Consider the following 27,181-nt stretch of genomic DNA (forward strand, 5'->3'; position numbering starts at 1 on the left):
GTCAGGGATTCCTGCTGTCTTACCACCCCTTGCCTTCTTGAGTGGAAAATGTAAAGTAAAGATTGTTTTCCATTCTAACAGTTGCATGGGTGTTGGCAGATGACATTTATCAGAGCCCGTGACTGGATGCGGTGGAATTGGTTATGTTCTTGGTGTTAGTTAATTCAGGTTCGGGTCCTCTGATAAGTTGTTGGTTTGGTTTGGTTTGGTTTGGCTCTCTCTCTAGTGAGAGAGAAAGCCTGAGACTTTCTTCTTAGTTTCTTCCCACAATGTTTTGCAGCGTGGAGGAACTCACTGGAAATTAGAAGTGGAAATCATTCTGGCTTCCCTATTTTTATGGAATCAGCCCTGAGATTTTTGCATGGGAATGGGACAAATATTTAAGCAAATTTAATAGTGCTATAGGGGTTTGATTGTGTTTTAGGCACGGGCATTCCATGCTACTTATCTACATCACCGAAGCTCACACCATCCTAACTTACGGTGGCAGTTTTATTTTTCGTTTAAGCACCCATGAAAATTTAAACAGAATTTATTGTTGTCTTTGACTACATAAGTTACACATTTTATTGATTTACTTCTTACCATAACCCTATGAGGCTGGTATTCATTTTTCCATTTAGACCTTGACACAGCGAAGGAGTAGCAGAACAAAAAATGGAATCCAGCTATATCTGATTCCCAATCATGGTACTTAGCACCCCTGCTCTGCTGCTTTCCACATGGCTGTTCCTGCCACGGGTATTATCTGCCCTCCTGAGACTTATCTTTGCAGAATTGCACAGGAGATAATCCACTTCATCCCAACTGATTTATGTTAAAGAATGAGATTGTGTAACCTTTATTGCTAGGCAAACACCGTATCTGGGCAAGACCAGACTTTCTGAAGAATTCCCATCTCCTTAGGACAGAATATGTGGCAACTTATTTTGGCAAAGTACAAACTGGTGTATTATTAACTTACTATGAGTCAGGATGTATGGTTTGTGTGAATTTTGATTAATTTGATATCTTGAAACCAGAACTGCAACAAATAAACTAACTGTGAAGTAATTTATTATATCTCTCATTCTTGATTTCAGGCAAGTCTAATTAGCATTAACAGCACTTGTACAGAGATGGGCAATTTTGACAATGCTAATGTCAGCGGAGAAATAGAGTTTGCCATTCGCTATTGCTTCAAAACCTGTTCGTTAGAAATATGCATCAAGGCCTGTAAGAATCTTGCCTATGGAGAGGAAAAGAAGAAAAAGTGCAATCCGTAAGTTTCTTTTTCTAAGTTTTGACATTAGATGATAAGCATACTGGGTCTAAAGTTTATACGGAAAGTTAGAGTCCCAAAATAACCAAGACAATTGTTTAAAAGAACAGAACTAAAAAGACCTATTGAGAATTATTTTGAAGCTGTCGTAATTCAAACAATGGGTTATTGATGCAAGGATAGATAAGGAGGTCAGTCAAGCAGAATCAGGAATCCAGATGCAGACCATAGCCTACTTGGGCACTTCTAGGATCAAGGGACTATTAGAAATCAGTGCAGAAAAAGATGAACTTCAGTGAATGGTGTTGGGAAATTTGACTTCTCATAGAGGAAAAATCAAACCAAAAATCTATCTCACATAATCCTGAACAGATTAAAATTTTTTTCCAATTGATATGAACTGATACCTCCTCATTTTAGCTTACATTTCCCTGATTACTAACAGAGATGAGCAACATCTTATAGATGCATTAGACACGTAGGGTTCTCCTTCTGTGAACTTCCCATTTGTTTCTTTTGGCATTTTTCTATTGGGTTGTTTGTTGTTTTTGTGTTTATTTACAAGAATGTGGTTTTTTTTTAGAAACCCATTTTGAATATGACTCTTCATTGATTATATGTATTATATATGTATATATATTCTAGTTTTTACTTGTTTTCTAACATTGTTTATGATGGCTTTTCTTGAAGAGAATCTGATGTCAAATTTATCCGTCTTTTCCTTTAAAATGTCTGTATTTTGAGTCTATAGAAAAATCCTACCTGAAGGTTATAAAGACATCATTCTTTATTTTTGTCTATTAGAGTTTTTTTCATGCTTAGATCCTTTCACATTAGAACTGGAATTGGTTTTGTGTGTATGGTTTCAAGTGAGGATCACGTCTTTGCCTTTCTTTTTTCCTACACAGAAAACTTTGAGCACACTGTTTTTAATTACTAGCTTGGGAAAGGAAATGGATTGTTGGTCTCACCAAACTCTCCTCTGCTCTGAAACCTTCAGTAGCTCCTCAATGCAGTATGGATGACATGTATTGCTGTAGCACTATGGTTCTCTGTAACAGGGTCCTTCTAGTCCTAGAAGTTTCTTAACTTCTTTTATTCCCCCAACTTATGCTTTTGCTCCAGAAAAGTGGGAATAGTCATTATTCCAAAGCTATCCCCTTTCTCCAAAGAGAGGCTTTCCTCATTTTTGTGTTGTGACTACTTTCCCTACACGACTCCCACAAGTAGCAACCATAATTCTGTCCATTCTTCAGACTCCTGACCAGTCATATTAGAGACATTTATTCTGACTGTCACTGTTCACACATGCTGAGCCTTTCTTATAATTCTCTTTTAAAAAATTATTTATTCATTCAGTAAGACAAATGGAAAGAGGCAGAGAAGTAGGCAGAGGGAGAAACAGGCTCTCTGTGGGGAGCCTGATGTGTTACTCGATCCCAGGACCCCTGGGTCAGGCCCTGAGCCCAAGGCAGATACTCAACCAGTGAGCCACCCAGGTGCCCCTCTTGTAATTCTCAAAAGGACTATAGTGAGGAAGTTGAGAGTATGGACATTGAACCCTGGTCCACCATTTATGTGGTTTGACTTTGTTAGGCAGGTCATTTGATCTCCTAATACCTCACAGTAACACGGGGATGATAATAGAACCTACTTCAAAGGATTGCTGTGGTGTTTCCTTGAATTTGCCCATGGTGAGCCTTCAGAACAGTGTCTAGAACATGATAAACATTCAAAAAATAGTAAGCAGATGAGTCACGAAATAGGCCTGTAAATCCACATGGGGACCCTCCTGGAGCTTTGGCCAAATACTCAGGGCTCATATGCAGGACAAGATGTCATGAAGTCTATCACAGCCTGGTTACTGGGGGTGGTGAGCCACTGGGTGTGGCACAGTTCTGAGGGAGATGGGAGCTCTAACCAGCCAGAGTGGGGACTGCTGGACAGCCAGGCATTCAGTGGGCTGCAGTGGTACGGCTGCTTGACCCCAGAGTGGGGGCTACTTCAACTCACCCTACCTAAGCAACACCAAGCCTTGACAGGGTCAGATTGAGTTTCCTGTCAGTAAAATGCCTCCTAGAACAAAACTCAATACTTTTTAAAGGAAAAACAGCCCAGAGAGGATTCTGGGAAGGTGGCAGGTGGGAAGTGCCAGGAAGCTGTCTCCCCTTGTAAGACATCAACTGCACTGGTAGAAGGTGTCTGATGGCACTGTTTTGGAACTGCAGTCTATTTAAGGCTTGTAACTTCCAGTGGAAGGCTTGGATAGCACATTGGGTTAATTTCAGCTGTTAGCATAATAGCAGCTCTCCATCTCCCCCCTCCCAGCCACATGGCAGGTAACCGTGCCAGTGTTCCCAGAGCAGCTTACACACAGCTTACAGGAGTCAGCATGGGCAAAAAGAGGCTTTTGTCCTCCAAATATCAGAGATGTGTGCTCTGACAGCAGACTGCTGCTTCTAATCCCAGATATGCAGACCCAGAGGCAGGTGGCCATTGTGGCATCTCCGGTTGTTGGGATCCCTTCCCATCCAAGCCCTCAGGAGGACTTGCAGCAGATTTCTCATCAGATACTTTGCAGCCAGAGGGCAGTCAGTAGATATATTTAAAGTGCTAAAGGGGAAAAAAAAAAACCCATGTCAACCAAGAATCCTATATCCAGCAAAACTATGCTTCAAAAGCAAGGGAGAAACTAAGACATTCTCAGATAATCAAAAGGTGAAGGACTTTGTTGTGTGAGAAATAAATGCTCGAGGGAGCCCTCAGGGTGAAGTTAGTATAGGTGAAGCTAGTATTATTTAACAGTGCTATGTACTTCCACCTTTGTTTTCCATGTGACTTAAGAGACTAATATATTTTTTAAAACTATTTGTCTCTTATTATTGCTGTTACTTTGGTTTGTTATGCCACACTCTGTTTATTTTTTAAGATTTTATTTATTTATTCATGACAGACACACAGAGAGGGAGAGAGAGGCAGAGACACAGGCAGAGGGAGAAGCAGGCTCCATGCAGGGAGCCAGACATGGGACTTGATCCCAGGTCTCCAGGATCAGGCCCTGGGCTGAATGCAGCACCAAACCACTGAGCCACCCAGGCTTCCCACCACACTCTGTTTTTGACCTAATTTTAAAAGACTATTGCATTTAAAAGAATGACTAGGGGATCCCTGGGTGGCGCAGCGGTTTGGCGCCTGCCTTTGGCCCAGGGCACGATCCTGGAGACCCGGGATCGAATCCCACGTCGGGCTCCCAGTGCATGGAGCCTGCTTCTCCCTCTGCCTATGTCTCTGCCTCTCTCTCTCTCTGATGACTATCATAAATAAATAAAAATTAAAAAAAAAATAAAAGAATGACTAGTTTGTGATTTTGGTCACACCAGTGTAGAAAGGTGTAATTCTGCAAACTTGGCATTGCAAAGAGGTGAGGCTGGCACTATGAAGGAGCAGAAGTTTTGTTTGCTGTTGAAGTTAAGATGATATAAATTCAAATTAGAGTGCTATACCTCGAGGATATGAAATTTAATCCCCTTGGTAAGCACAAAGAAAACAGCAGAATATATACAAAAAGAAATGTGAATCAAAATTTAACATTTCATCACAAAATTCAGCTAAATACAAAAGAATGGGACACCTGGGTGACTCAGTTGGTTTAACAGCTGACTCTTGATTTTAGCTCAGGTCATGATCTCAGGGTGTGGGATCAAGCCCTGCCTAGGGCTCTGTGCTCAATGGGGTGTCTGCTTGAAATTCTCTCCCTCTCCTTCTGCTCCTTCTCCCTATTCATGAGAATGCTCAAGGTCAGTGTCTCTCTCAAATAAATAAATAAATCTTTCAAAAGTGAATAAATACAGAAGAATGAATACAGTACTGAAGTAAATGAGAGACACCAAACCTAGAAGGTGTACCGAAACAAATAACAAATGACAGAAGCAAATCCTTCCATATCAATAATTACTTCCAATGTAAATGATCTAGACTCTCCAGTTAAGAGGCAGACATTGTCAGAATGGATAAAAACACAGGATACAACGGTTACCAGAATCAGTAATCACTGCCATCACTAAAGCTGCCAGAGGAGGGATGCTTGGGTGGCTCAGCAGTTGAGCCTCTGCCTTCGGCTCAGGGTGTGATCCTGGAGTCCCAGGATTGAGTCCCACGTCAGGCTCCCTGCATGGAGCCTGCTTCTCCCTCTGCTTGTGTCTCTGCCTCTCTCTCTGTGTGTCTCTCATGAATAAATAAATAAAGATTTTTTTTTTTTAAACTGCCAGAGGTGCCAGAAAGAGGCAGTGTCAGGACCTCACTGGAGGGCTCAGTCTAGAACAGGATTTCAGGGGATAAGCAGAATGCAGGTAGATAGTCCCCACAAGGGAACAGTAAAAGGTGAGGCATATACTTTCTAGTTCCACTTTTTTTTTGGTGGGTTGGAGGAGGTGATAGGTGTAGGGAAGACAAGCTGGCCCAGGACCTCCACATCCAGGCAGATTAGAGAATCTGCCACCTGTAGAATCTCAACAGCGCAGCCTCTGGTTCACCAAATGGCAGGTCATGAGCGATGTGGGTGCTAGGCATAGGGCATGAAGAAAGCAAGGGAGCTTCACACCCCCAGCAACATTCCAGAGGATTATAGCCAAAGACCATGTAAACCAGGAGCTGTCATTGTTCCCTGTCAGGGGAGGCCACCAAGCCCTTTCTGTCAACCCCAAATCTAGTGGGAAGCAGGGTAAAGAAAATGCTGATGTATGATTCTCCTCCTGAGCCCCTGTCTCCTTCCCCTCACCCCTTCCTGAGCTATCACTTTGTTCCGTCTGTGTTTGGCCACTAGGTACGTAAAGACCTATCTGCTGCCTGACAGATCCTCCCAGGGAAAACGCAAGACTGGAATCCAAAAGAACACAGTGGACCCAACCTTTCAGGAGACCTTGAAGGTACTTGCTGGACAAATACCCATGTGCTAAGTCTCCCCATCCCAGGCTGGGCACACGGGGCCAGAGTTCAGCACAATGTTCTTCCAAAGTCTTGAGTCAGTTAAATATAAGTACAGACACTTATACGTTTCTGTAGGGCTCTGTCAATCAGTGGCAAGTTGGTGGAAAATAAATGTCAGCCTTTGTACAGGAAAAGTGCAGAGTCTGCCAGACCTGAGAATGGCTTTTGATTAATGATTTCTGAGAAAATGGTGAAAAAGGACCTGGCTGCCTCTCAGTCTCTAAAATTGGTTTGTCCTGTTGAATTTTTACGACCCTCAGAGAGGTACTCTCAAGCAGACCACCCTGAACTACTGAGCTACTACTTTCATGAAAGAGCTGCTTTAGTGTAATCATCTGGCACACCTAGGTTTCTTCTTATTTTATGAGAAAAGTAGTCCTCTTTATTTTGTAAAGATTTTATTTGTTTGAGATGAGAGGGCATGAGCGTGCGCATGAACAGGGGGAGGGGCAGAGGCAGAGGGAGAAGCAAGCTCCCTGCTGAGCAGGGGACCCCCATGCTGGGCTTGGGATCACAGGACCCTGGGATCACAACCTGAGCTAAAGGCAGATGCCTAACTGACTGAGCCACCCCGGCACCCCTGAAAGAAAAGTAGTCATCTTATGAAAAACATTTTGTAGGGGAATTGTTTGTTTTTTTTCACTTTATTTGGTGCTAAGAAATATGATTTGTGATATGGGGCAGAGATAGGGAGCGACTATGGCAATTTAGGGTGGACAGTTGGAGACAATGTCTGGCAGAGATGTAGGAGGCTGCATGCTGGAAGAACAGTCCAGACGCACAGGGACGTAACCAGTCAAGGCTGGTTAGTCCAGGGATTCCATGTATCAAGTCTGCACAAGGAGATGGCTTGGTTTGCCTTCCTTGGCAAGTAGGGGTATTTCTGAACTCCCAGCCAGGGACTGTCTGGCCATCTGGCAGGAATCCCATTGGTTAATAATAAAAGCCATTGTTTTCTGTGTCTCTGCTGTGGCCAAGTGCTTTAAATACCCCTGAGCTAGGTATTAGAATCTTTGCTTACCAACGAGGAAACTGAGGCTTATGGTGTAATCAGAATTACAGGTCTAACTCACGGCGGACTAGCGGTCCTTCACCAGATTTATGGTCATAGGACTTCCCTCAAAGGATTTTTCAAAAAAAAATATACTATGACTCAGCAGGTGTGGGTGGGGCCCAGGGCATCGCTGTCAGAGAACCCCTCTGGTAGCAAGTCAGTAGACCCTGGTCTTGGTGTGGTTTTGCTCACGTACCTGCTGAAAGAACTTTAAAAAGCTATGTGTCCCCTCTCACATTTTAAGTTATATCTAAAATCACCCGTTGTAAGTTGAATGAAGGTGTTGTGTACTAAACAGGTAAACAAATAGTTCACATTTTATGAAATGAGATGAAGAGAGGATTGAGTTTGTTTTAGATATTATTTTGTTTGATTTTTAAAGTTTTAACCACTTTATTTAAAATACATGCAGAATCTCAAGGAAATCTCCTAAACTTTTAATTCATTGATTTTACCCAATATCTTGTGGATTTTTAGGTTGTCCTGGGAAACTCTCCAGGTACATTGAAGAGAATCCATGTCTCTCATTTATTCTAAAGTCTAGAAACCAATCCTCAAGATTTTCTAAGCAGAGCACTCCATGGGAAGCCTTCCTGCACTCCAAGGGGTGCTGGCACCCCCCTCGAAGGCCCCTTAGGAAGCCTCGGGAGGAGGAAACCCAACACTTGACCTGGAGACTTTGGGTGCTTCCATATAGCTGTTGTCTGTGTTCCTGGGGCTGGGTAGTGAGCCCACCTCCTGCAGGGACTGCCTTGTGGGCATAACAGGGTGATGGGGGAAAGGTCTGCTTAAAAGGCAGTTCACTCAATCAAAAGGAATAGCCCCTGTTTGTCAGAGGAGGGCCACTTGTGTGTGAGGACCCCTGAGAAGCAGGGCTGCCCCGTACATGGGGTGGATGGAGATCACGCAGCTGCCCCAGGAGGGCGGGCGTGGGGGCCGGGCAGCTGCCCTCCCGGGGACAGCTCGTTCTCCAAGGGAGCAGGTGCAGTGCCAGGAGCTGTCAGCCTGGGCAACAGGGTGGAGGGAACAACCGGGTGAGTTTTGAGTTTAAAGACAGACTAAGGAATGCAGGGCAGAGTCAGAAAAGGCCACGGATGCCTGGGTAGCTCAGAGGGTAGAGCGCAGAAATTTGATCTCAGGGTTGTGAGTTTGAGCTCCATGTTGGGTATAGAGATTACTTTAAAAAAATCTTTTTAAGAAAAAGATTAGGGATACCTGGGTGGCTCAGTGGTTGAGCATCTGCCTTTGGCTCAGGAAGTGATCCCAGGGTCCTGGGATCGAGTCCTGCATCGGGCCCTCTGCAGGGAGCCTGCTTCTCCCTCTGCCTATGTCTCTGCCTCTCTCTCTGTGTCTCTTATGAATAAATAAATAAATAATTTTTAAAAAGACTGAAAAAAAAAAAAGAGAAATGGGCAATGGACTTCAGGGAAACCCACTAAAAATCAGCCCAAGGCGATAGAGGGATGTAGTTTCTGAGCACAATGGGTACAGATAATCCCAGAGGGAAGAAAAGGAGGGGCAGGTGGGGAAGGCAGCCTGGCCACCCAGGGTTTGCTGGCCTGGGTCGGGGGGGGATGTAGCAGGGCAGACAGGGCTGTTTAGGAGACCAAGGGAGACAGGTTACAGCTTCTCCACACACCTGTCTCTTCCCCCTCGTTCATCAGCTGGAGGGGCACTAACCTAACAGTAATCAGTGAGGCTCACGCAAACCAATGCAGCCGCTCTGAGTGGGTGCGAAGGTCTCGGCCTGCATTGTGACAGGCAGGTACCTGGAGGAGCCAGGACGCAGTGCCCCAGGAGAGCTACAAGCTCTGAGCCTGGTGTTTCCCCTGCAAACTGGTGATTGCTTGCACTGCCCTCTGGGGATGCTTCTGGAAGCTAAGGAGCAATGTAACTAAAAGCCTGGTACAAAACAAGGACTCAGTAAAGTGTAACTTTTGTTCATTGTTGAGAAAATCCAAGGAACAACTTGGAACAGGCTCTTGGGAAGCCTGGCTGAGACGCTGGCCTTTGGGGTGGGGGGCACTCTCACTTGGGGCCTTTGGCCTCTAGTCCTCCTCAGCTGGAGGGAGATGGGGACCAGCTTTCTTGTTCTCTGGCTATGCTGAGGCTCCTGGGGGTGGGGGGGGGGTCCTGCGGGGATGGTGAATAAACAGCTCCCTGTGACCCTGAGCGTAGGCCCAGGCCCCGCATGCCCTCCAAGGGCCTTGTCCTTCTAGGCAAATAAATGCCCACACTAATAACTCATGTTTTACATTAAACAAAACAAAAAAATCCTAGCTTTCAGTATTTTTTGAACAACCCTGGCCAGGCAAGTTCAGATCCTGAGCAGGGACAGATCTTGGCCTCAGCTGGTTGAGGACTTTCATCCTTGCCTTGGGGACAGATCTTGACTGTGGGAGGGGACTTTGCCCCTGCCCAGCCTTTCCCCCTAGCCAGGCTGGTGGAGAGGTTGTTCTGAGTTGGAGAAAGCAGGGACCGCCCACCCACCCCTCCAATTGGCTCAGCTCGCCCTGACCACACCAAGAAGCTGTCACCAGCCTGCAGCAGGAAGGCTCGAGTGGGCCCGGCAGGGAGGGGGCTGTGGGTTCCCAGAGGCTGTGGGTTCAGGGGGCTGTGGGTGCAGGGTGCCGTGGGCCAGGGACCCAGACTCACCGGCGCTGCTCTGCCTTTGCAGTACCAGGTGGAGCCTGCCCAGCTGGCGACACGGTGGCTGCAGGTCTCTGTATGGCACCTGGGCACTCTCACCCGGAGGGTGTTTCTTGGAGAGGTGACCATCCCTCTGGCCACATGGGACTTTGAAGATAGCACGACACAGTGTTTCTGCTGGTATCCGCTGAGGGCCAAGGTGACTGCGCTACCCCACCCCCACCGTGAAAACAAAACTCACTTTTCAAAGGGATTGGAGCCAAGACAACCTACCAGGGGAGCCTTGGCCCCGGGACACAGCGTGCTTGCCTGGCTGGGACTCCCCAATGGGCAGGCTGGGCCAGGTGCTAGGGGAGGGGCAGGGCGCTGGGAGGCCAGGGCGAGGAGCGGCTGATTGAGGGCCTGCTCACAGGCGCAGGGGAGGGGAGAGCCTGGGGGAAAGTTCGCATTTCTTGGGGCAAAGTGCTTTGTGCTTTCTGTGCCAAGATCCAAGATTGGGAGAGAGGACGTGTGCGGTAGTGGGGGAGGAGGAAGCGTGGGCTCCGTCATCTGCTAGAAATGACAAATGTCTCTGATCTCCCGCTACTGTCTCCTCCTGGAAGCCCTCCTGGCCCCCCTCTCCTGCCACCTTCCCTCTAGGTTCCTCTGCACGGCCTCCGCATCCATACCCCGCACCCTATGCTCCCCCTTCTCAGAGCCTAGTCTGTCCTCACTCGTCACTTGGGATGTCGGCGAACACTTTCTTCTATCCAAGGTCCCCCCCAAGACTTAGCGGAGACCCCACCTCCTCCATGAGGGCTTTTCTGATTTTCCTTCTTCATGATTTTCCCTGACATATGTACTTTCCCCCAGGATCCTGTACTTGGGTGCCCTGCCCATCTTCTCCCTGTAGGACCCCCTGCTTAGCTTAAGACTAGCTGCCGCCAAGGCTGGTGGCAAGAGGAAGAGGAGCAGAGGTGCCAGGCTATAAGATGTCTTCCTGGGGATCCCTGGGTGGCGCAGCGGTTTGGCGCCTGCCTTTGGCCCAGTGCGCGATCCTGGAGACCCGGGATCGAATCCTACGTCGGGCTCCCGGTGCATGGAGCCTGCTTCTCCCTCTGCCTGTGTCTCTGCCTCTCTCTCTCTCTCTGTATGACTATCATAGATAAATAATTAAAAAAAAATTAAAAAAAAAAAAAGATGTCTTCCTAACACCAGCTAGTAGACAGTGACCACCCCTCCCACCAACCCCTGGATGGGAGCCTCCTGCTTACAGGCCTGCCCTTTGGGTGACAGGAGGGACCCAGGGGGTTAGCACAGGTTTTCCAGAAGCTGAGGGTAGAGGCAGCTTTATCTCCTCTGAGTGCCAGCCTCCTTCCTGGGAGGCAGCAGGGAGACCAAGAGACACGATGGTGTAGACAGGGGCCAGCCGCACCCTCTTCTGGGACTTCTTGCTGAGTCCACTGACCTGGAGGGGCTCAATTTTATTTTACTTTCTTCAGACTCAGGCTGTGTGCAGGTTTTCTTAGGACCATCCTATGGGAATGTGCCAGGGCCTTTGAGCCCCCCCACTGGCCCAAGCAGCCGAGTGGGCGGCTGGGGTGGGAATGGAGTCACCACAAATGGAAGACAGGCCAGTCCTGCCATGGGCATGTCCACTCCACCCCAGGCTACTCCCCAGCCTGCAGAGGCTTTGCAAGGGTGAATGGGTGGGTTGGGTTGGGGAATGGGGCAATCAGAGGAGCCCAGAAGGTACTGGAGGCTGAGGAATCTTGCCTCTTGAGTTCTGTCTCTTGCCCCCAGGCAGAGAAAGTTGATGACGGCATTCTTCCGAATAATGGAGAACTAGCAGTCCGGGCCAAACTGGTCTTCCCTGCAGGGCCCAGAAAGTTCCCGGAGGCCCTAGAAGGTAGGTGGCCTCCAGTCCTGAGAATGTGCATCTGTTATTATGTCACTGTCTCCAAAGCCTGGAGCAGCAGGTGGGCTGAGCATTCCCTTTCTGCAACCCACTAATGCTGCAACACTCCAGCAACTTTCCAAGATCTGTTGACACTCAGCCTGGACAGTGGGTTCGTAGAACAGATGGTCTTTAAGGGATATGAGGGACCCAAGCAGGCCAGGCCTTTGGTGCCCACTTTGCAGGGCTCTTAGGACACCAGTTCTGGGGCTTTCCTCCTGGGTGGGTGGGGGGAGGGAGGGGGGCGCAGCTTGGACTGCCTCTCTGGAGCAAACCCTTCCGCTGCCACCCCTCTGGAAGAGGGTGCTCCCATGGCCACCAGTGTTAGTTGGGAGTGTGGCTCAAGAGTGCACCTCATAGCCCTGGGGCCTGCAGGGCTCTGAGTGAGTGCATCTTTGATCCCAGGTTACATGAGCTGTTGCCCAGCAAGAGAAGGGATCAAGGACAGGCTCTCAGCGACTCTATGGAACATTTCATAAGGTTAAATACAGTGCAGTGTATGGAGGAGATGAAGGTGAAGAAAGCACACACAATTCCATGATGTGTTTAGTGATCTCTTGTTTGCTTGGAAAAGGAAAAGTTTGCTGCCAGAGCTCACAGGGCCACCAGCGGGCCAGCAGCCTCTGTGGTCACTGCCACCCCCTAATACAGAGGTCTTGGGGCCCCTACTTTGCCAAAAACCATCCCTGCACTAGACTAGAACCTCTATCCTTCCTCTCCTTGGATCCCTTATTATCTCTGCAGCTTCCCAGGATTCTAGTGACCCCTCCATTCTGTCACCACACTGGCCTTGTTGTGGGACAGCACGTGAGCAGGGCCAGCAGAGCCTCCCCACAGCGGATACATTCCTCTTCCTCTGTCCTACAGCTCAGAGCTGTACCACACCCTCTCTGAGCTCTCACTTTCAGGGTGGTGGCATTGCATGCATGCCATGTGCAGATGTAGAGCTCACAGCAAATGCCAGCCTTCCTTCCAGGGACAGATTGGCCATCCCCCAACGGTCAGCTTTGTTTGGTCGTGTTGGGAGCCAAGAATTTGCCTGTGCGGTCAGATGGTACCCTCAACTCCTTTGTTAAGGGGTAAGTATTCTATTCAATCAACTATTTACTAATAAACTGTATATATAAGCAGCATTCCACTTTCTATATAAAGTATAGCGAGCATAAGCCATTTCAAACTTGTATTTTAGCTTTCCTGTGAAAATCCCACATAATGGGTTAAAGACTCCAATTTTCAAGAATTCATGGGAGTTGGACCTGCCAAGGCTAGATTTGGAACATTGCATTTTAACCCGAAACCCAGATCTTATCAGTCCTTGTTATTACATCAGCATTTTCTGACTCAGAGCTCAGACAGAGCAGCGTGGTTGGTACATATGCCCTTGCCTTAGCATCTCCTCCTGGATTAACAGGAAGACGGACTCCACTTATTCCATTCTTATTGGCTACATGTGTGTTCATCTCCAGACGTAAAGCAAGTATCATTAATTATTACACAGAATTACCGTGTCCTCCGTCAGTGACATAATGGGAAATGATGGCTTACTATGCCAAGCTCTGAGTTCCTGTCCTCATGCCGCCACTTATCAGAGGGCCTTGGGCAAGTCCTGTGGCCCTTCTGAATTTATTTCCTGAGAACAGAGTTAAAATGAGAGATGTGTGTTCAGAATCCTGGTCCCCTGGGTAGCAGGTGTAAGCTATGCGTTGCCTGGTGGTCGGCATCCCAAGGAGGGGGATTAAGACAAGAACATTGTCCAGACCACCATGATCTAGAATCCCAAATGACCCTTAACATCTGGGGCAGAATTTAGCCCTAAATCTGAAACATCCTTGTGAGAGGTCACATGGCCAATCTGGCGATTTGCATTCTCCCTCCTGGCTTGGGATTTTTCTTTTGAATGTAGCCCTGGGTCTCACCCATGGCAAGCGCCGCCAGGGGAGGGTGCCGGGCTGGGCACTCGAAGACTGTGGTCTGTCTCCCTCCTGCAGCTGTCTCACTCTGCCAGACCAACACAGACTGAAGCTAAAGTCCCCAGTGGCGAAGAAGCAGGCTTGTCCCCGGTGGCAGCACTCCTTCGTGTTCAATGGTGTGAGCCCTTCCCAGCTGAGACAGTCAAGCCTGGAATTAACCGTCTGGGACCAGGCCATCTTTGGTGTGAGCGACCGCCTGCTGGGGGAAGCCAGGCTGGGTTCTAGTAAGTCTGAGATACTTCGTGGGCCCTTGTAGCATGGTTTATACTTCACGAGTATCTTTCGTGGTGGTGGACACAGAAAGGACTTAATAAGGCTTCCGTGACGGCTGGTGATTTAACTGGCGTGGAAATGGCCTAACTTGCCGTAAATGGAGATTGCCACATCTAGCTCTTGCTCTACAATTGAGCAGTAATACGGCCAAGTATTTAAACAATTTAGATCAGATTTAGATCTGCTAAAGAAACAAAAACTACAGGCCTCAGAATGGGCCAGGTACAGTATTTGCTTTTGTTTCTGGTGTCAATCATAAAAGGATTAATTTCTTAAAGGAAAATAGCTTCTTAATCCAAACACATGGCAATTCAGGAAGTATTTCAGTAAGAGTGGGACAGAGGGACACTGCCTTTTCAGCACTGCTCAACTGGGTGCTGCTGGCCTTGTGTGGGGGGGACAGCCTTCTGTGGGGAGGGCCTGCCCACTAGGGGTGCCCCTCAAACACTGTGCTAACCAGAAAGACCCACACACATCTCCAGGACCTCCAACTGTGAGAACCTCTGTGAGAACAATGTCCAGGGGCACCTGGGAGGACTCATGTGCTTGAGCGTCCAACTCTTGATTTCAGCTCAGGTCATGAGGTCAGGCTCTCTGCTCAGCAGGGAGTCTGCTTGTTGCCCTCTCCCTCTGCCCTCCCTTCATTCTCAAATAGAAGAAATACTGTCCAAGGCACAACACAACCCCCCTTTCTATAATGGATTTGTCTGCAAACCTGGCCCCAGGTCTCTTACCACCCCACCAATCCATAGCCACTGTAATGTGTTAAGATCATCCAGTCCCCTTTAAGAGCCAACCCACAAAATAGGTCTTCTCCTTTCAAACTATATGAAAGGCAGCAGCTTTGGACTCTTGAGGCTACACAGTATTTAGGAATGAATGCCTGCTGTGTACTGTTCTGAGCATGGCGTTGGGGTGGAAGGTCTTGCTCATCCTCATCAGTGGTTGGCATTTTCGAATAGTCGTAAGTTGAGGTTAAAAACACTTTTAAACAGTTGGTCATTTTAAAAAGAAGACGGTGGGTAAGGTGGCCCGCACATCACACTAATTTGTCACTTCACTCCCATCACAGAGGAAAACGTAGCTGGTGGCAGGGACATATGCTCACAGTCCGAGCTCCAGTGGCAGAAAGTTCTTTCTAGCCCCAATCTGTGGACAGACATGACACTCGTCCTGCACTGAAGCCAGAGTTCCAGTCTGCAGCAGGAAGGTTGGCTGAAGGCATGGGCGTGGACACATGGCTGGCACAGGCCCTGTGGAGCATGGACACTCACTGTCTGCAGCTCTGGCTCTGACCCTCTTCCATAGCCCTGTCTGTATTTATGTTCAACACAGCACTTGCTGATGTTACATAAATAAGACTGTCTGGGGGGATCCCTGGGTGGCGCAGCGGTTTGGCGCCTGCCTTTGGCCCAGGGCGCGATCCTGGAGACCCCGGATCGAATCCCACATCGGGCTCCCGGTGCATGGAGCCTGCCTTCTCCCTCTGCCTGTGTCTCTGCCCCCCTCTCTCTCTCTCTATCATAAATAAATAAAAATTAAAAAAAAAAAAAAATAAGACTGTCTGGTTTCTGTGCTTTGAATAAAGGTTTGTTACCTCTGTCCTCCTGTGCTTACCAAATAGTGAAAATTATGGCCTTGTTCTATGCATTTGAATAACTACTGGTAGGTATTCGGTCCCTCTTGTTCTGCTTGCTGGAGGGACTCCCATTTTGGGTTGGTCAGCACCCAGGATCCCACGGAGCACTGCCCTCCCCACCCCCGGGCTGTATAGAGAGAGAGGAGGGGCCCTCCCGCCCCAATACGCAAGGACACACCCACTGCCACCTCTTGCCTTGCACATCTTTTATTTCTCAAATGTTCATCTGAACACAGCTCTTACCCAAAAAGGAAGAGGACACAGCCGAGCATGAAGTGAGCCGAGTGAGTGAGAGCTGACATTTCAGCAGGTTCGCAGGGATGAGGGAGACAACTGGCTAGGTCAGAATGGGTTCTTCTTGTGGAGACAAGACCAGGTTGGAAGAGTCCCTTCATAGCTGGAGTCTGAATTATCCACACAGCATGTGTATATTTTGCAAATAAGCTCAGATAGGAAACTGAAATGTGCACAATTACATGCACACAGAATACTCAAAGACAAGTCATTTTTACAGATGTGATTACAGCAGTTAATCCCCCTCATTACCACTTCAGGTCACATCAGATCAAGTGCCATGGTTACATGGTTTTTAATATGTAATTCTTTTATTCTGTAAAAGGTAACAAAATATACAGAATGAAACTTTCCCTTTTTTAAACTAATGTTACAAACCCATATTGTCACATATATAAATACTATTCTCTACAGCTGATCATTAATTAGGTGTGAGTCCAACAATGTAGCCCTCTGTTAAGCAAATGAACAAAAAACCCAAAAAGCCAACAAGTTTGTCCAAGGCTGGAGTGTCCTCCGTGTACAAAGGAACACAAGAAAAATCACCGCGTGTGCATGTGTGTGAGGTGTGAGTGCTTTAGAGTCTGTTTTCAAAACTTTCACTTCTCAAAAAACAAATATACAAAGGAATTCTTCCTAGAAATCAAAAAAATCAATTTGAGCTAATTCCAAACAAAGAAGTATGGCACGGAGTCTAAACCACGGTGTGGTTTAAACACACTGCATATCTCGCATCACACATGTCAGCATGGGGTTTGTTAACTCAGACTTGACAGCATCTTCCCTACTTCGGTCCGTCCTGCTGCAAGCACAGAACAGGAAGTGATTGACAAGTGATAATAAAATCAGGCCTGTTTGGCACTATGATACAATTGGGAAAAAGAAACCATGAAGTGCCCATTGATCCCAGCGCCAGAACATTCCCACTGAAACAACTACTGTCTTGTTAAAGGACCTGGAACATGACAGGGGAGGAGGGGGGGTTCCCTAGATTTACAAAACTACCCACACCGGCTCCAGAGCCTGACAGCGAGCCCCTGCACCCTGGCCTTACAGGGCCTCGAACTCGTCGATCCGCTGCTTGGTGTTGCCCTGACGGATCTGCCGCAGCGTCTTGTACTTGTCCCGACCTTGCCTCATATTCTCATTGTGGATGATGTCATTGTGGGTCCTCTTGTTCTCATCTCTGGCCTGGGACAGCTCACTGGTCAGGGTCTGCAAGCGGAGGTGGCACAGTTCAGGGGGACCCAGGAGCAGCGGGAGCTGGGGTAAATGGTTTCCCCCACCCCACCCTGTCTACACCCCCACTGCCCCCTCACCATCAGCTGCCGCTGCACCCGCTCATTCTTCTCAGCCTCGGTGATCCGCTTCTCCTCGTTGCGGTCATCCAGGATGCCCTCGCTGGACAGCTCAGCGCTGTAGCCCGTGTACTCTGTGCCCTCCTCCTGTAGGTTGTCCTGCACGTGGTAGCTCACTGGCTCATAGACCGGGGGCGGTGGGGGTGGAGGGGCAGTCATCACCAGGTGCAGCTCCTCCTTGGTTTTTACCAGGTCATCCTGGGCTTCCTTGGCCTTGGAAAGCAACCAGTACAGAGGTGACAACTTGTCACACAGAGCAGAGCGCATAAACCGTTTTTGGAAGAATCCCCTTTTCTGTAAATGAAGGCTTCTGCACCTTCTCTCACCACTCCTCTCACCTCCCCTGGTGGGCTGGGTGCTAGGGTCCAAACAGCCCAGAGCGGAGGCCAGTGGTGGGGACGGAAGACGGGGGAGAGCATGGTTGGGGACAAGCATCCCCGTGCAGGGCCTGCCCAGCCTCTTCCAAGTCTGGGGCTCTGGATCTTGGGAGTGGTTCTCAATCGTGCCCATGGCACCAAGAGAAAAACTCATGCCAGGCTTGACTTTTTTTTTTTTAAGAACCAGAATTTCTTTCTTTCTGTCTCAAATTCTAATATATATTCATTGTATTAATTTTGAAACAAACCAAAATCTTCCAGCCACTAGAAAATGCCACCATCACATTGCAGAGTGCAGTTTTATCCTCTTCCCTTGTGTGGCCACTATTTATGACGCTCCTCACTGCCTGTGGGCACTGTGCTCAAGCACCCTCCTACCTGCTGTTACCCCTAAATCTTCCAGTAACCTCTCCTAGGTACACATCCCCAATCATGCCCACCTCATTACCACTCCATCCCTGGAGGTGAGTAGTTTGAACCTCTTCTGCAACCAGCTTTTTCTCACTCCATACTTTATAATGAACACTTTCTCTGAAAACCTAAGGATCCAACTTGCATGGGGGTGGGGTGGGGGGATGGAGCTTAAGAGGAGATGTGAGGGAGGAACCAGGTGTCCCCAGAAGGAGCCACTACAGATGGGGAAGCACAGGTAAGGACAGTGGGGTGGGGCAGGCGGCTGCCACAGCTTGGTAGATGTCTACACTGAATATATCCAAAGCTCCCCAGGGGACCATTTTTCCTGGCAGGCATGGGGGGCTCAGCTGGAGAGGCAGGCTCTCTGGACACTGCAGTGGAATGTGGTTCTTCCTATTACAGCTGCAATTTAATAAACCTCTCTGCGGGGTGGTCCTCGGAGCAACCTTACAGGCTGGCTATTACTCCCTATCTGCAGTAGGGAAACGGAGGCGTGGAGAGGTCAGGCCACGTGCCCCATCACACACTGCGTAAGGGCAGAGCTGCGACCCTTGCCCTGTTTTGGGACCTCCAAGTCCAAATCTTTCCATGGTGACATGGTGTATGCACCAGTGGTCAGGAGAGGCAGGAGGTCTAGTTTCAGGCCCTGTGGCTTGTTGCTAGGGGCACCCACATGACCAGATTTAGAGCTAGTCCTGATGGGGGCTGCCTGATGGGGCTGAACAGTTTGAGATGGCCAGAGCAGAGGGGTGGAACAAGAGGCTCCTTGTTCCGTGCTAATCCAACAGCGGCCTCCCCAGCGCACAGAGCAAGCCCATTCCTATGGGGATTCTGGCCTAAGAAGCCTGACTGGGACTGGTAAAGCATCGCAAAACATCCCAAGGCTCGCTACGCCACCCAACAGCCTGGCCCTGGCCGCCTTCTGGCCGCGTGCCCCCACAAGGACTCTGGCCTGCAGACTCACCCGGTGCTGCCACTCCTCGACCTCGTCCTCCTTGCGCCGCCGCGCCTCCTCCAAGAGGGCGATCTTGGCTGTGTACTCTGCTAGTTCTGCGGCCTAGTGAAGGACACGAAGCTCAAATTATTTCTGGGGCCTTTTGGGAGAGCCCTTTTGCAAATGGACAGCCACACAGTTTGGTGACTGGCCTCGTTCCCCCCCTCCTCCCCAGCCGGCAGTGCCCCCTGCTGCCCACCGTGTCCTCAAGGCCATGCCTCACCCAGACCACCACGTCCAGCTCCCCAGACGCCTGCAACAGGGCCACGGAGGCCCAAACAGCGGCACAGCCCCTCCCACCAGGCTTTACTCTCTCAAGCAGATCGTTTTACAGCCCCAGACACAATCATAAGGCAGGTGTCACTTCTGCATCCCGAGAGGCAGCCTCTCCATAATTCAGCATCATGAAACTCAGGGAGCTCCTACCAGCTGCTCCTGGCTCTTTATCTGATCTGCTGCCTGCCTCTCCAGCTCCTCCTTGGCCCGCAGGGCGGCCACACGGTCAGCCTCCAGACGCTCTGCCTCCTCCTGGGCACGCTTCCTCTCCTCCTCCAGCTGCAGGGCTCTCTGAATCTGGTCTGACAGTTCTGGAGAGAACACAAGGGGAAAAAGAAACCATGGAAGAACCCATTGATCCCAGTGCCAGAACATTCCCAATGAAACAACTACGGTCTTGTTAAAGGACCTGGAAACACGATGGGGAGGAGAGGAGGTCCCCTAGATTTACACAACTACCCACACTGGCTCCAGAGCCTGACAGCAACGCCCCAGCCTTACAGGGCCTTGAACTCGTCGATCCCTTGCTTGGTGTTGGCGGACACGCAGAAACTGCACCACTCGCCAAGTTTTTGGTTTGTAAGATAGGGCAATGTACCATGGTTTGGGCACTCACTAGCCACGTGACCTGGGGCAAATTACTTTACCTGCTAGCCCTTAACATTGTCATCAGGAAAATGGGGAGGACTCAGTATTAGCCTCAAAGGAATAAGGGAAAATAAAAAAAAGATAATGTGCATAAAAGCAGCACAGCATCAAAAGTACAGGATTATCTTTAAGACAAAGACCCATCATCAAAAGTACAGGATTATCTTTAAGACAAAGACCCATCATCATGTTCTCTCAGCCACGAGTCTCTGCTGTGGGTCTTGTTTTAACCTGCAAAGTTCCTGGCTGTGGGCAAGCTGACGGTCCATCTGCCCCTTGCTGTGGAATGCACCCCTGCGAACACAACCACTGGGCACAAACCCACCTTTCTCTGCTTTCTTGGTTTTCTCCTCATAGTCCTGCAGCCTGAGCATCAGCTCCTCCTTCTCCCGCATCATCTGCTCCTTCTCTCTCTCGACGGTTTCTCGCCTCTTTTTCTCAGTTTCCAGCTGCTGCCTGTTACAGGGTGAGGGACAACACAGCAATGTCTAGGTGCTGGCAGGCACTTGCCATGTTAACACACATCACCAGTGCCCAGTCCAGGCCCCAGGCCCATCCTCTGGATGGTACCGACTTAGGAGGCGGCAGCGTCAACACTGAGCACATCCCTCCCGGGCTGATCCTTGGGACCCACGTGGTAACTTCCAAAGGCCATCACCCCCCGAAGCTCCGTTGTGTTTGCTAGGTGATGTCACCCTGGCTCCTCCCCTGGGGAACAGTGCGGGCCCTATGAGGCTGCCCGTTCTGGGAGAACACCACCCAGTCCTGCTGGCCTCCACCCTGCTCACCGCTCCAGCTGCTTCTGGTGCTTCTCCTCTCGGGCCTGGGCCTTCATCTGCTGTACCTCAATGGTGTCGGGCTTCCTGCGGCGCATGTACAGCTCGTGATTCCCCATGCAGAGCTGCAGGATCCGCTTGTTAATTCGAAGGCGGGGGGCATAGAACACGAAGTCCTACAGAATAGAACAGGATGGACTATAAGGAGGAGGAACTCCTTCCTTTGGCTTTCTTCTTCCAAACCAACTTCACAAAACTCTAGACAACCTTCTCCAAAAGAACAAACGAAACAGTATGGGGTCAGAAAGAGACCTCGAGAAGTCATGCACTCCAGGTGACCAGTCAGAAAGTTCCTGCTGCCATGGGATTTGGATTCCCTGGGACAGAGCAACTGCATGTCTTTGTGGGTGTGCATGCACACGGGCACAGGAACCTCTGGCTGGACTGCAAAGCCTCTCCAGGTCAAGAGGTCTTGCAGCCTTGAGAAACCCCCAGTACTGAGGCCCAGAGATTGCCTGGTCTTCAAGCTGGTGCCCTCCGGCCCCACCCAGCCCTAGAACCACTGCCCCCTGGTCTTGCCTGGGGTGCAGCAACTTCTATTTGAGCTCTGGTCTCCTCTACCTCAAACTTTGCCTCCCACACGGCTACTAGTGCATCTACTGAGTCACTACTGGACGCCTGACACCAGCCTGTTTAGCTCCAGGACCAGGTACAAACACCATGGCCAGGCACGTGTGCATCCAGAGCTTCTGGCCTGGCAGCCCCAGCCTACCCCTTGTTCACCTAAATTGCACTTTATGCCCGCAAACCTATTTGCTTAAAGCAGACCTGCTACTTGGGATGTCATGTCCAACCTCACAGACCCAAGGACCCCGGCACTTCAGAAGGCAGCATTAAGGCAGTCTCCTGTCTTCATGACCTCTCCTTCTCCCGTGGGTAACTGGCACACCTCCTATGCCCCCTGCACTCGATGGGGGTGCCAGCACTTTCCTTGACTTGTTTTGGTCTCTATCTTCCACTGAATGGGCAGCAATCTTGACAGCAAGGCTGCGTTTGTTAGTCTGTATCCCTGGGACCCAACTAATACCCTATATTTACTGTGTGCTAGAGATTACACAGCACTGCCATGTCTGAGCCTGTGACCTTGAGTGAGTCACTTCCTGAGTCTGAACACCGTAAGCTGCAAAGTGGGGAGAACAGTAATCTAACAGGACTGTTGAGAGGATTAACTCAGATACTGTCTGTCAGGACAGGAGTTGCCTGGAACACAGAGACTCACTCATGGATTGCTGGCTGTTTTATGAAACTGCTAGTTTAAGAGCTTTCTGGAACAGAAGAGACGAAGGCACCCAAAAACATGATGACTAGGAGTGCAGAAGTCTGTAGTGTGGGGCAAGGACGACACACAACCTTGCCTCCTAGCTCTTGCTACTGCTGCCATTAATGTAGGGAATGGGTGGGGAGAGAGGGCTTAGAAACTTTTGTTATTTTAAAACACCAGTCTGCGGGCAGCCCAGCCCGGGTGGTTTAGCGCCACCTTCAGCCCGGGGCCTGATCCTGGAGACCCGGGATCAAGTCCCACATAGGGCTCCCTGCATGGGGCCTGCTTCTCCCTCCCCTCTCTCTCTCTCTCTGTCGTGCTCCCAGTATGGGGCCCTTCTCCCTCTCCCTCTCTCTCTCTTGAATAAATAAATAAAATCTTAAAAAAAAAAAACCCATACCAGTCTGCTTCCTCTTCTTTTTTCCCCTTTCCCTTCCCAACTTGAGACTTCTAGCATTTAGATTCTGACCTCTGTCACAGGGGGAGGATGGCTCAAACAAAGAAACAGTGTGATGTGTTCTTTAGTGACTTCTGAAACAAGAAGGACATGCCAGTGAGCTAATCGACACGCCCCAGAAAGCCCTATGTAGCTTCTCAGTATTTTCATCAGTTCCAGAAATGCTGGAAAGACAGCACTGTCGAACCCAAAGCCCACGGAATTCCTGGGTGGAGCTTTCGCACACTTATTAAGTCATCGGGTTTCCCAGGGAGTGTCTGCGGAGCTGGGAGAAACACCATCTCTATTACACAAGAGAAAAAACAATTGTTATGGCCACACAGGCATGCTACCCAAGTAGGTGTTGACTGTGGTTCCTAAGCATTGCAAAGGAACTCTGTTGAGCACCAACTTCTCCTTAGAACAAGGTCAGTTTAAGAAATATCAAAGGGCAGAAACTGCAAGTGACACCACTGCAGCCAGTGGTCCCAAGACAAGCCCTGTCCCAAGCTGGGGACAGAAGAGGAAGAGGCAGGAGCAGAGGAAATTTCCTGTACTGACTGCAACTTAAAAAGAAAAACTGAAACCAATATTTATTCAAGGATTTCCAAATGCAAGGACCTAGCCCATGCTTCCTAATGCAAAACCACAACAGCAATGAGATCTGGGGCAGGCTTTCTAAACTCTGGCAGAGAACAGACTTCCTAAAAACTGAAACTCTAAAGCTCAAGGAAATGAACCCAAGTCCCTAATACAAGAGAAAAGGAGATCTAAAAGCAGCCATGAAGTTGTCAAACAAGGGGCCTCAAGAGACTCTAGGACGGCCCCCACCAGGCCCCACCCCAGGGCTCCCCACAGCTGAGGGCAAAGCTGCTCCCAGGGAAATAGTTTTCATAAGCCGTTCAACAGGTAGCTAGTTGCCCAAGGGCCTTTTCTCTCTTCCACGAGGCCATAGGAACAAAAGGCTCTTTTCTGAAGGAGCTGGTTTTAACCCCACACAGGACTGTGCGGCAGCCTTTGAGCAGCCTTTGAGCATTCCCGGTGTTACAGGTCCCATCCCCACAGTATCCAAGCTGGCAGGAGGAGAAGCTGGCTTTTACATGGGAAATGCCTGGTCATCGAGAACATGACAGGACAATGGTTCATTTGTGAGCTTGCCATGGAAACTACCCAGGGTCAGGGGTGCCCTCCCCAAGCCTGCCTCACTAGTGAGCCAACTTGGACCTCTGGAGTTTCCTTGTGTATCTTCTGAGGAAAGTTTAAACTTGGAAATGTGATTTTCTGTTGCCCCAAGAGCAAAGCCTAAAGCTGGGCAATGCCGTAGAGGAAGGAAGGAGCAGAGCAAGGCTGGCGAGGCGCACAGGGGAGCAGGAACTCCCTCCCTCCAACCAGCTCCTCCTGTGAAACCCCCACAGCCATCACAGGAGTCTGACAACCTCTGCCTCCTTGGTTAGGCCTTCTCGTTCCAACCATCTGAACTGGCCACAGTGGCCCCACCTCTCATCTCTTCATCCTGACCTGTTACTAACTACAGGTGTACCGAGTGTTCACACTGTGTACATAGTCCTAGGAAAGAGCCTGACTCACAGTATGTAACAAATGCTTCTCTCTTCTGATTTTCTCTTTAATCTGTGGTTCCATGTAAAACTAGTATATAATAAATGTATGCTCAACTAATTCACCCAGAAGCACTACAATTGCTTTTGCTTAGAATTTTAAGATTAAGAAATATTCTGCAGCTTTTCAAAAGCTAAATTTATGCCAACACACACAACCTAATCCTTCAATAGTCCAGTCCAATCCAGCCTTGCTGATTATGACAGTCACAGGTCTAAAGCCAGTTCTGAAAACTCAGCACCACCCTATGAGGAGATGACAGCCTAGCCAAGGCCTTCAGAATCTTGCTCTCCTGACTGCCCTCATCTCACAGCCCACGTTAACATGGGCACACTGTGACCCCCGGGCTGTGGGGCTGACTGTTAATGTGGTCTGTTTCCATGGAGCTTGAGAGTCTGTACTAAATGCTGCTTTAATTGTAAATAACTGGGCAACTACCCACGGAGTAGGAGTCAAGAATTTACAAACAGCAGGAAACGATTTCAATAAAGGAGAAAATAATCTTGAGATGAGTGTTAAGACCTCTGATTTTCACTTATGCTGAACTAACCGATCTGTGGGGAGGAGCCGCTGGATAATAATGCCACTTGCTCTTCCACGTGGGTTACCCACCGCCCTGTGGGGGCCCCAGTCCCAGAAGGCTCAGGCCCGGGCTGGACTACAGCCTATGCTGGTCTAAGCCCTACACCGTAACCAAGACACAAAGTTCCTTCCAATCTATAATTCTGGTGAAAACCAGAGCAGGCTCTAAGGAAAAAGAATTTTTTTAAAAAATCAGATTTCTGATTAGAAAACAAAATCCTCACCCATTTCATCACACTACAGTATGTTTGTACATATGTCTCATTTTCTGAGCAAACAGTTGAAAATTTAAATGTTAGCTGAATCAGCAATAGAACAGAAATGAATTTCTGTAACACATCAGTCTTTGCAGTTCCTAGTTCACAGTCAATATTCTTCAAACTCCAGAAATTGAAGTCCCTTTCCTAGCGAAGTCCTCCTCCCTAGAGGACTGCCCCACCAGCCTCATCTTTATGAGAAGTCACTTTCCTCATTAGTACCAACGAGAAAGCATCAGCGGAAAGAGTGCCAGAGGGCCCAGAAGGGGGTCAGAAAAAAGCAGAGATGCCCATTAACATAGGAAAAGGTGAGGCAGTGAGGGACCCTGGGGACCAGTGATGCCTGGACACAGGTCTGACTTTTCCTAACTCAGGTAAGCTGCAGAGACCATTCTGAAAGTCAATGCTGGCCCGAGGCTTGTAGCAATCCTGTCTGTGCCACAGCTGGTGTTCAGGGAGGTACAGGGTGGGTTCCCACACCCCGGGAACACCCTCTGAGGTAGGATGGTTTTCCACAGGAACAGGAACATTTCACAAGCCCCAAAATGCAACATTTTGTGAGATGCTCATCATTTGGCAAAGGTCAGTGACTCAGAACTGCCCTTCTCTTCCCAAGGAAGGGAGACCACTTGAAAGCCAAGGGACACAGCTAGCTGTTGAGGACACATGGGTTCCCGTGTATCTCTACTTCAAGGCTCAATCACACAGCCCAAGGGGTCCTTGACCTTCAACATAACCTGCTAGCAGGTTCCCCACCCCAACTCCTCCCATGTTAGTGCTTATCTTAAAAAAAATTTTTTTTAATTTTTATTTATTTATGATAGTCACAGAGAGATAGAAAGAGAGGCAGAGACACAGGCAGAGGGAGAAGCAGGCTCCATGCACCGGGAGCCCGACGTGGGATTCGATCCCGGGTCTCCAGGATCGCGCCCTGGGCCAAAGGCAGGCGCCAAACTGCTGTGCCAACCAGGGATCCCGGAAGTGCTTATCTTAGAGAGAAATTTGTTATCCTGAAGACATGTTTGGCTGTAAGAATGAAAAACTGCAATTCTTTCCTGGAATCCACAGAAACTTACGGGTGCCTTCTTGTCGATGGGCTTAATGACAAACTTTTTGTCATTGAAAGAGATGTTCCTGATTTCACTCCATGGAAAGCCAATCTTTGGGGTCAACCTGAGGGTTTAAAAAAAAAAAAAGAAGGGGGAGAGTTAGACGTATGCTTGCATCACAAATCTATTCTTAATTTTTTTTTAACCTCAAGTTGAGACAATATAAAGCTAACCCAGGAAGCATAGTACATGATATACTGTGACATATGATATAACTGTGCTGAGTGTGGTCAGGACCAAGCTCTAGGAAACCTCAACAAGCTCCGGGTTAAATCAGTCTTCTCGACTGTGGGCATCTCCCTGGGCCTGGTCCACCCCAGCCAGTAATCTCAAAGTCTCCAATGCCTGACACAGCACACTCCTGCACCTTGTGACAGCTCACATGCCATCTCCCATAGGCTCAGCGGGTTCTTATCCCTAGAACCTGAACCCTACTTCTAGTCATTGGTCTCTCTGCCTTGTAGGCAATCTATTCTCCTTTTCCCAACTGCTAACACCAGGTTCCATAGGCTGGAACACAGGGGCCTCAACTTAGCATCTAAGACCTTCTAGTCCAGCCTCCGCATCCAGACGGACACCTAGGCTCCCCCAAGCCCACCTTGCCTGAGGTGCTCATTCCCTCCCCACCACGAGCCTGCAGCCTCAGCATCCTGACGGACACCTAGGCTCCCCCAAGCCCACTTTGCCTGAGGTGCTCCTCCCTCCCCACCACGAGCCTGCAGCCTTCGGAACAGCTCAACCTCCTCTAACACCCTTGCCCCTCGACCTGAGGGCTCTTGTGACTATGTGAACTGGTCTTTGAAGACCAGGCAGGTAAGCTTTTTGATGGCAAAGACCATGTCTTAGATTTTCTATGCTACGGTCAGAGCAGCTGCTCACTGATGGGGATAGAAACTCCCCTGGTGTGGTTCCAGTCCAGCACTGCCATGCTCATTTTCTGTTGGGATGTCTGCC

At 49.1% G+C, this 27,181-nt stretch overlaps 2 protein-coding genes and 1 long non-coding RNA gene across 4 annotated transcripts in view; 1 reads left to right on the forward strand and 2 right to left on the reverse strand.

Annotated features, from left to right (window-relative positions):
* The window catches only part of SYTL3 (synaptotagmin like 3), an 84,458-nt gene extending 68,840 nt beyond the window's left edge, over positions 1 to 15,618 (forward strand). Inside the window, 7 exon segments of the mRNA XM_041740826.1 lie at positions 1,083 to 1,261; positions 6,084 to 6,186; positions 9,979 to 10,149; positions 11,733 to 11,838; positions 12,863 to 12,965; positions 13,875 to 14,080; positions 15,202 to 15,618. Of these exon segments, the coding sequence (XP_041596760.1) occupies positions 1,083 to 1,261; positions 6,084 to 6,186; positions 9,979 to 10,149; positions 11,733 to 11,838; positions 12,863 to 12,965; positions 13,875 to 14,080; positions 15,202 to 15,311 (978 nt within the window). The 3' untranslated portion in view covers positions 15,312 to 15,618.
* LOC121482860 lies at positions 517 to 10,092 on the reverse strand. Its single transcript, XR_005985648.1, has 2 exons — positions 9,957 to 10,092; positions 517 to 3,874 (listed from the first exon to the last, which is right to left on the reverse strand). It is a non-coding gene; the product is annotated as an uncharacterized LOC121482860 (long non-coding RNA).
* Positions 15,619 to 15,959: 341 nt separating the features above from the next.
* EZR (ezrin) overlaps positions 15,960 to 27,181 on the reverse strand; it is a 51,087-nt gene continuing 39,865 nt past the window's right edge. For both annotated transcript variants that reach the window (XM_041740838.1, XM_041740845.1), the window contains 7 exons: positions 26,195 to 26,291; positions 20,918 to 21,081; positions 20,455 to 20,585; positions 19,632 to 19,792; positions 19,176 to 19,268; positions 17,382 to 17,633; positions 15,960 to 17,277 (listed from right to left, as the gene is read on the reverse strand). In XM_041740838.1, the coding sequence (XP_041596772.1) occupies positions 17,113 to 17,277; positions 17,382 to 17,633; positions 19,176 to 19,268; positions 19,632 to 19,792; positions 20,455 to 20,585; positions 20,918 to 21,081; positions 26,195 to 26,291 (1,063 nt within the window). In that variant the 3' untranslated portion in view covers positions 15,960 to 17,112. The remainder of the gene's footprint in view (positions 17,278 to 17,381; positions 17,634 to 19,175; positions 19,269 to 19,631; positions 19,793 to 20,454; positions 20,586 to 20,917; positions 21,082 to 26,194; positions 26,292 to 27,181) is intronic.

Source organism: Vulpes lagopus, chromosome 2 (assembly GCF_018345385.1).
Source record: "Vulpes lagopus strain Blue_001 chromosome 2, ASM1834538v1, whole genome shotgun sequence".
In the NCBI taxonomy this organism is placed as follows: Eukaryota; Metazoa; Chordata; class Mammalia; order Carnivora; family Canidae; genus Vulpes; species Vulpes lagopus.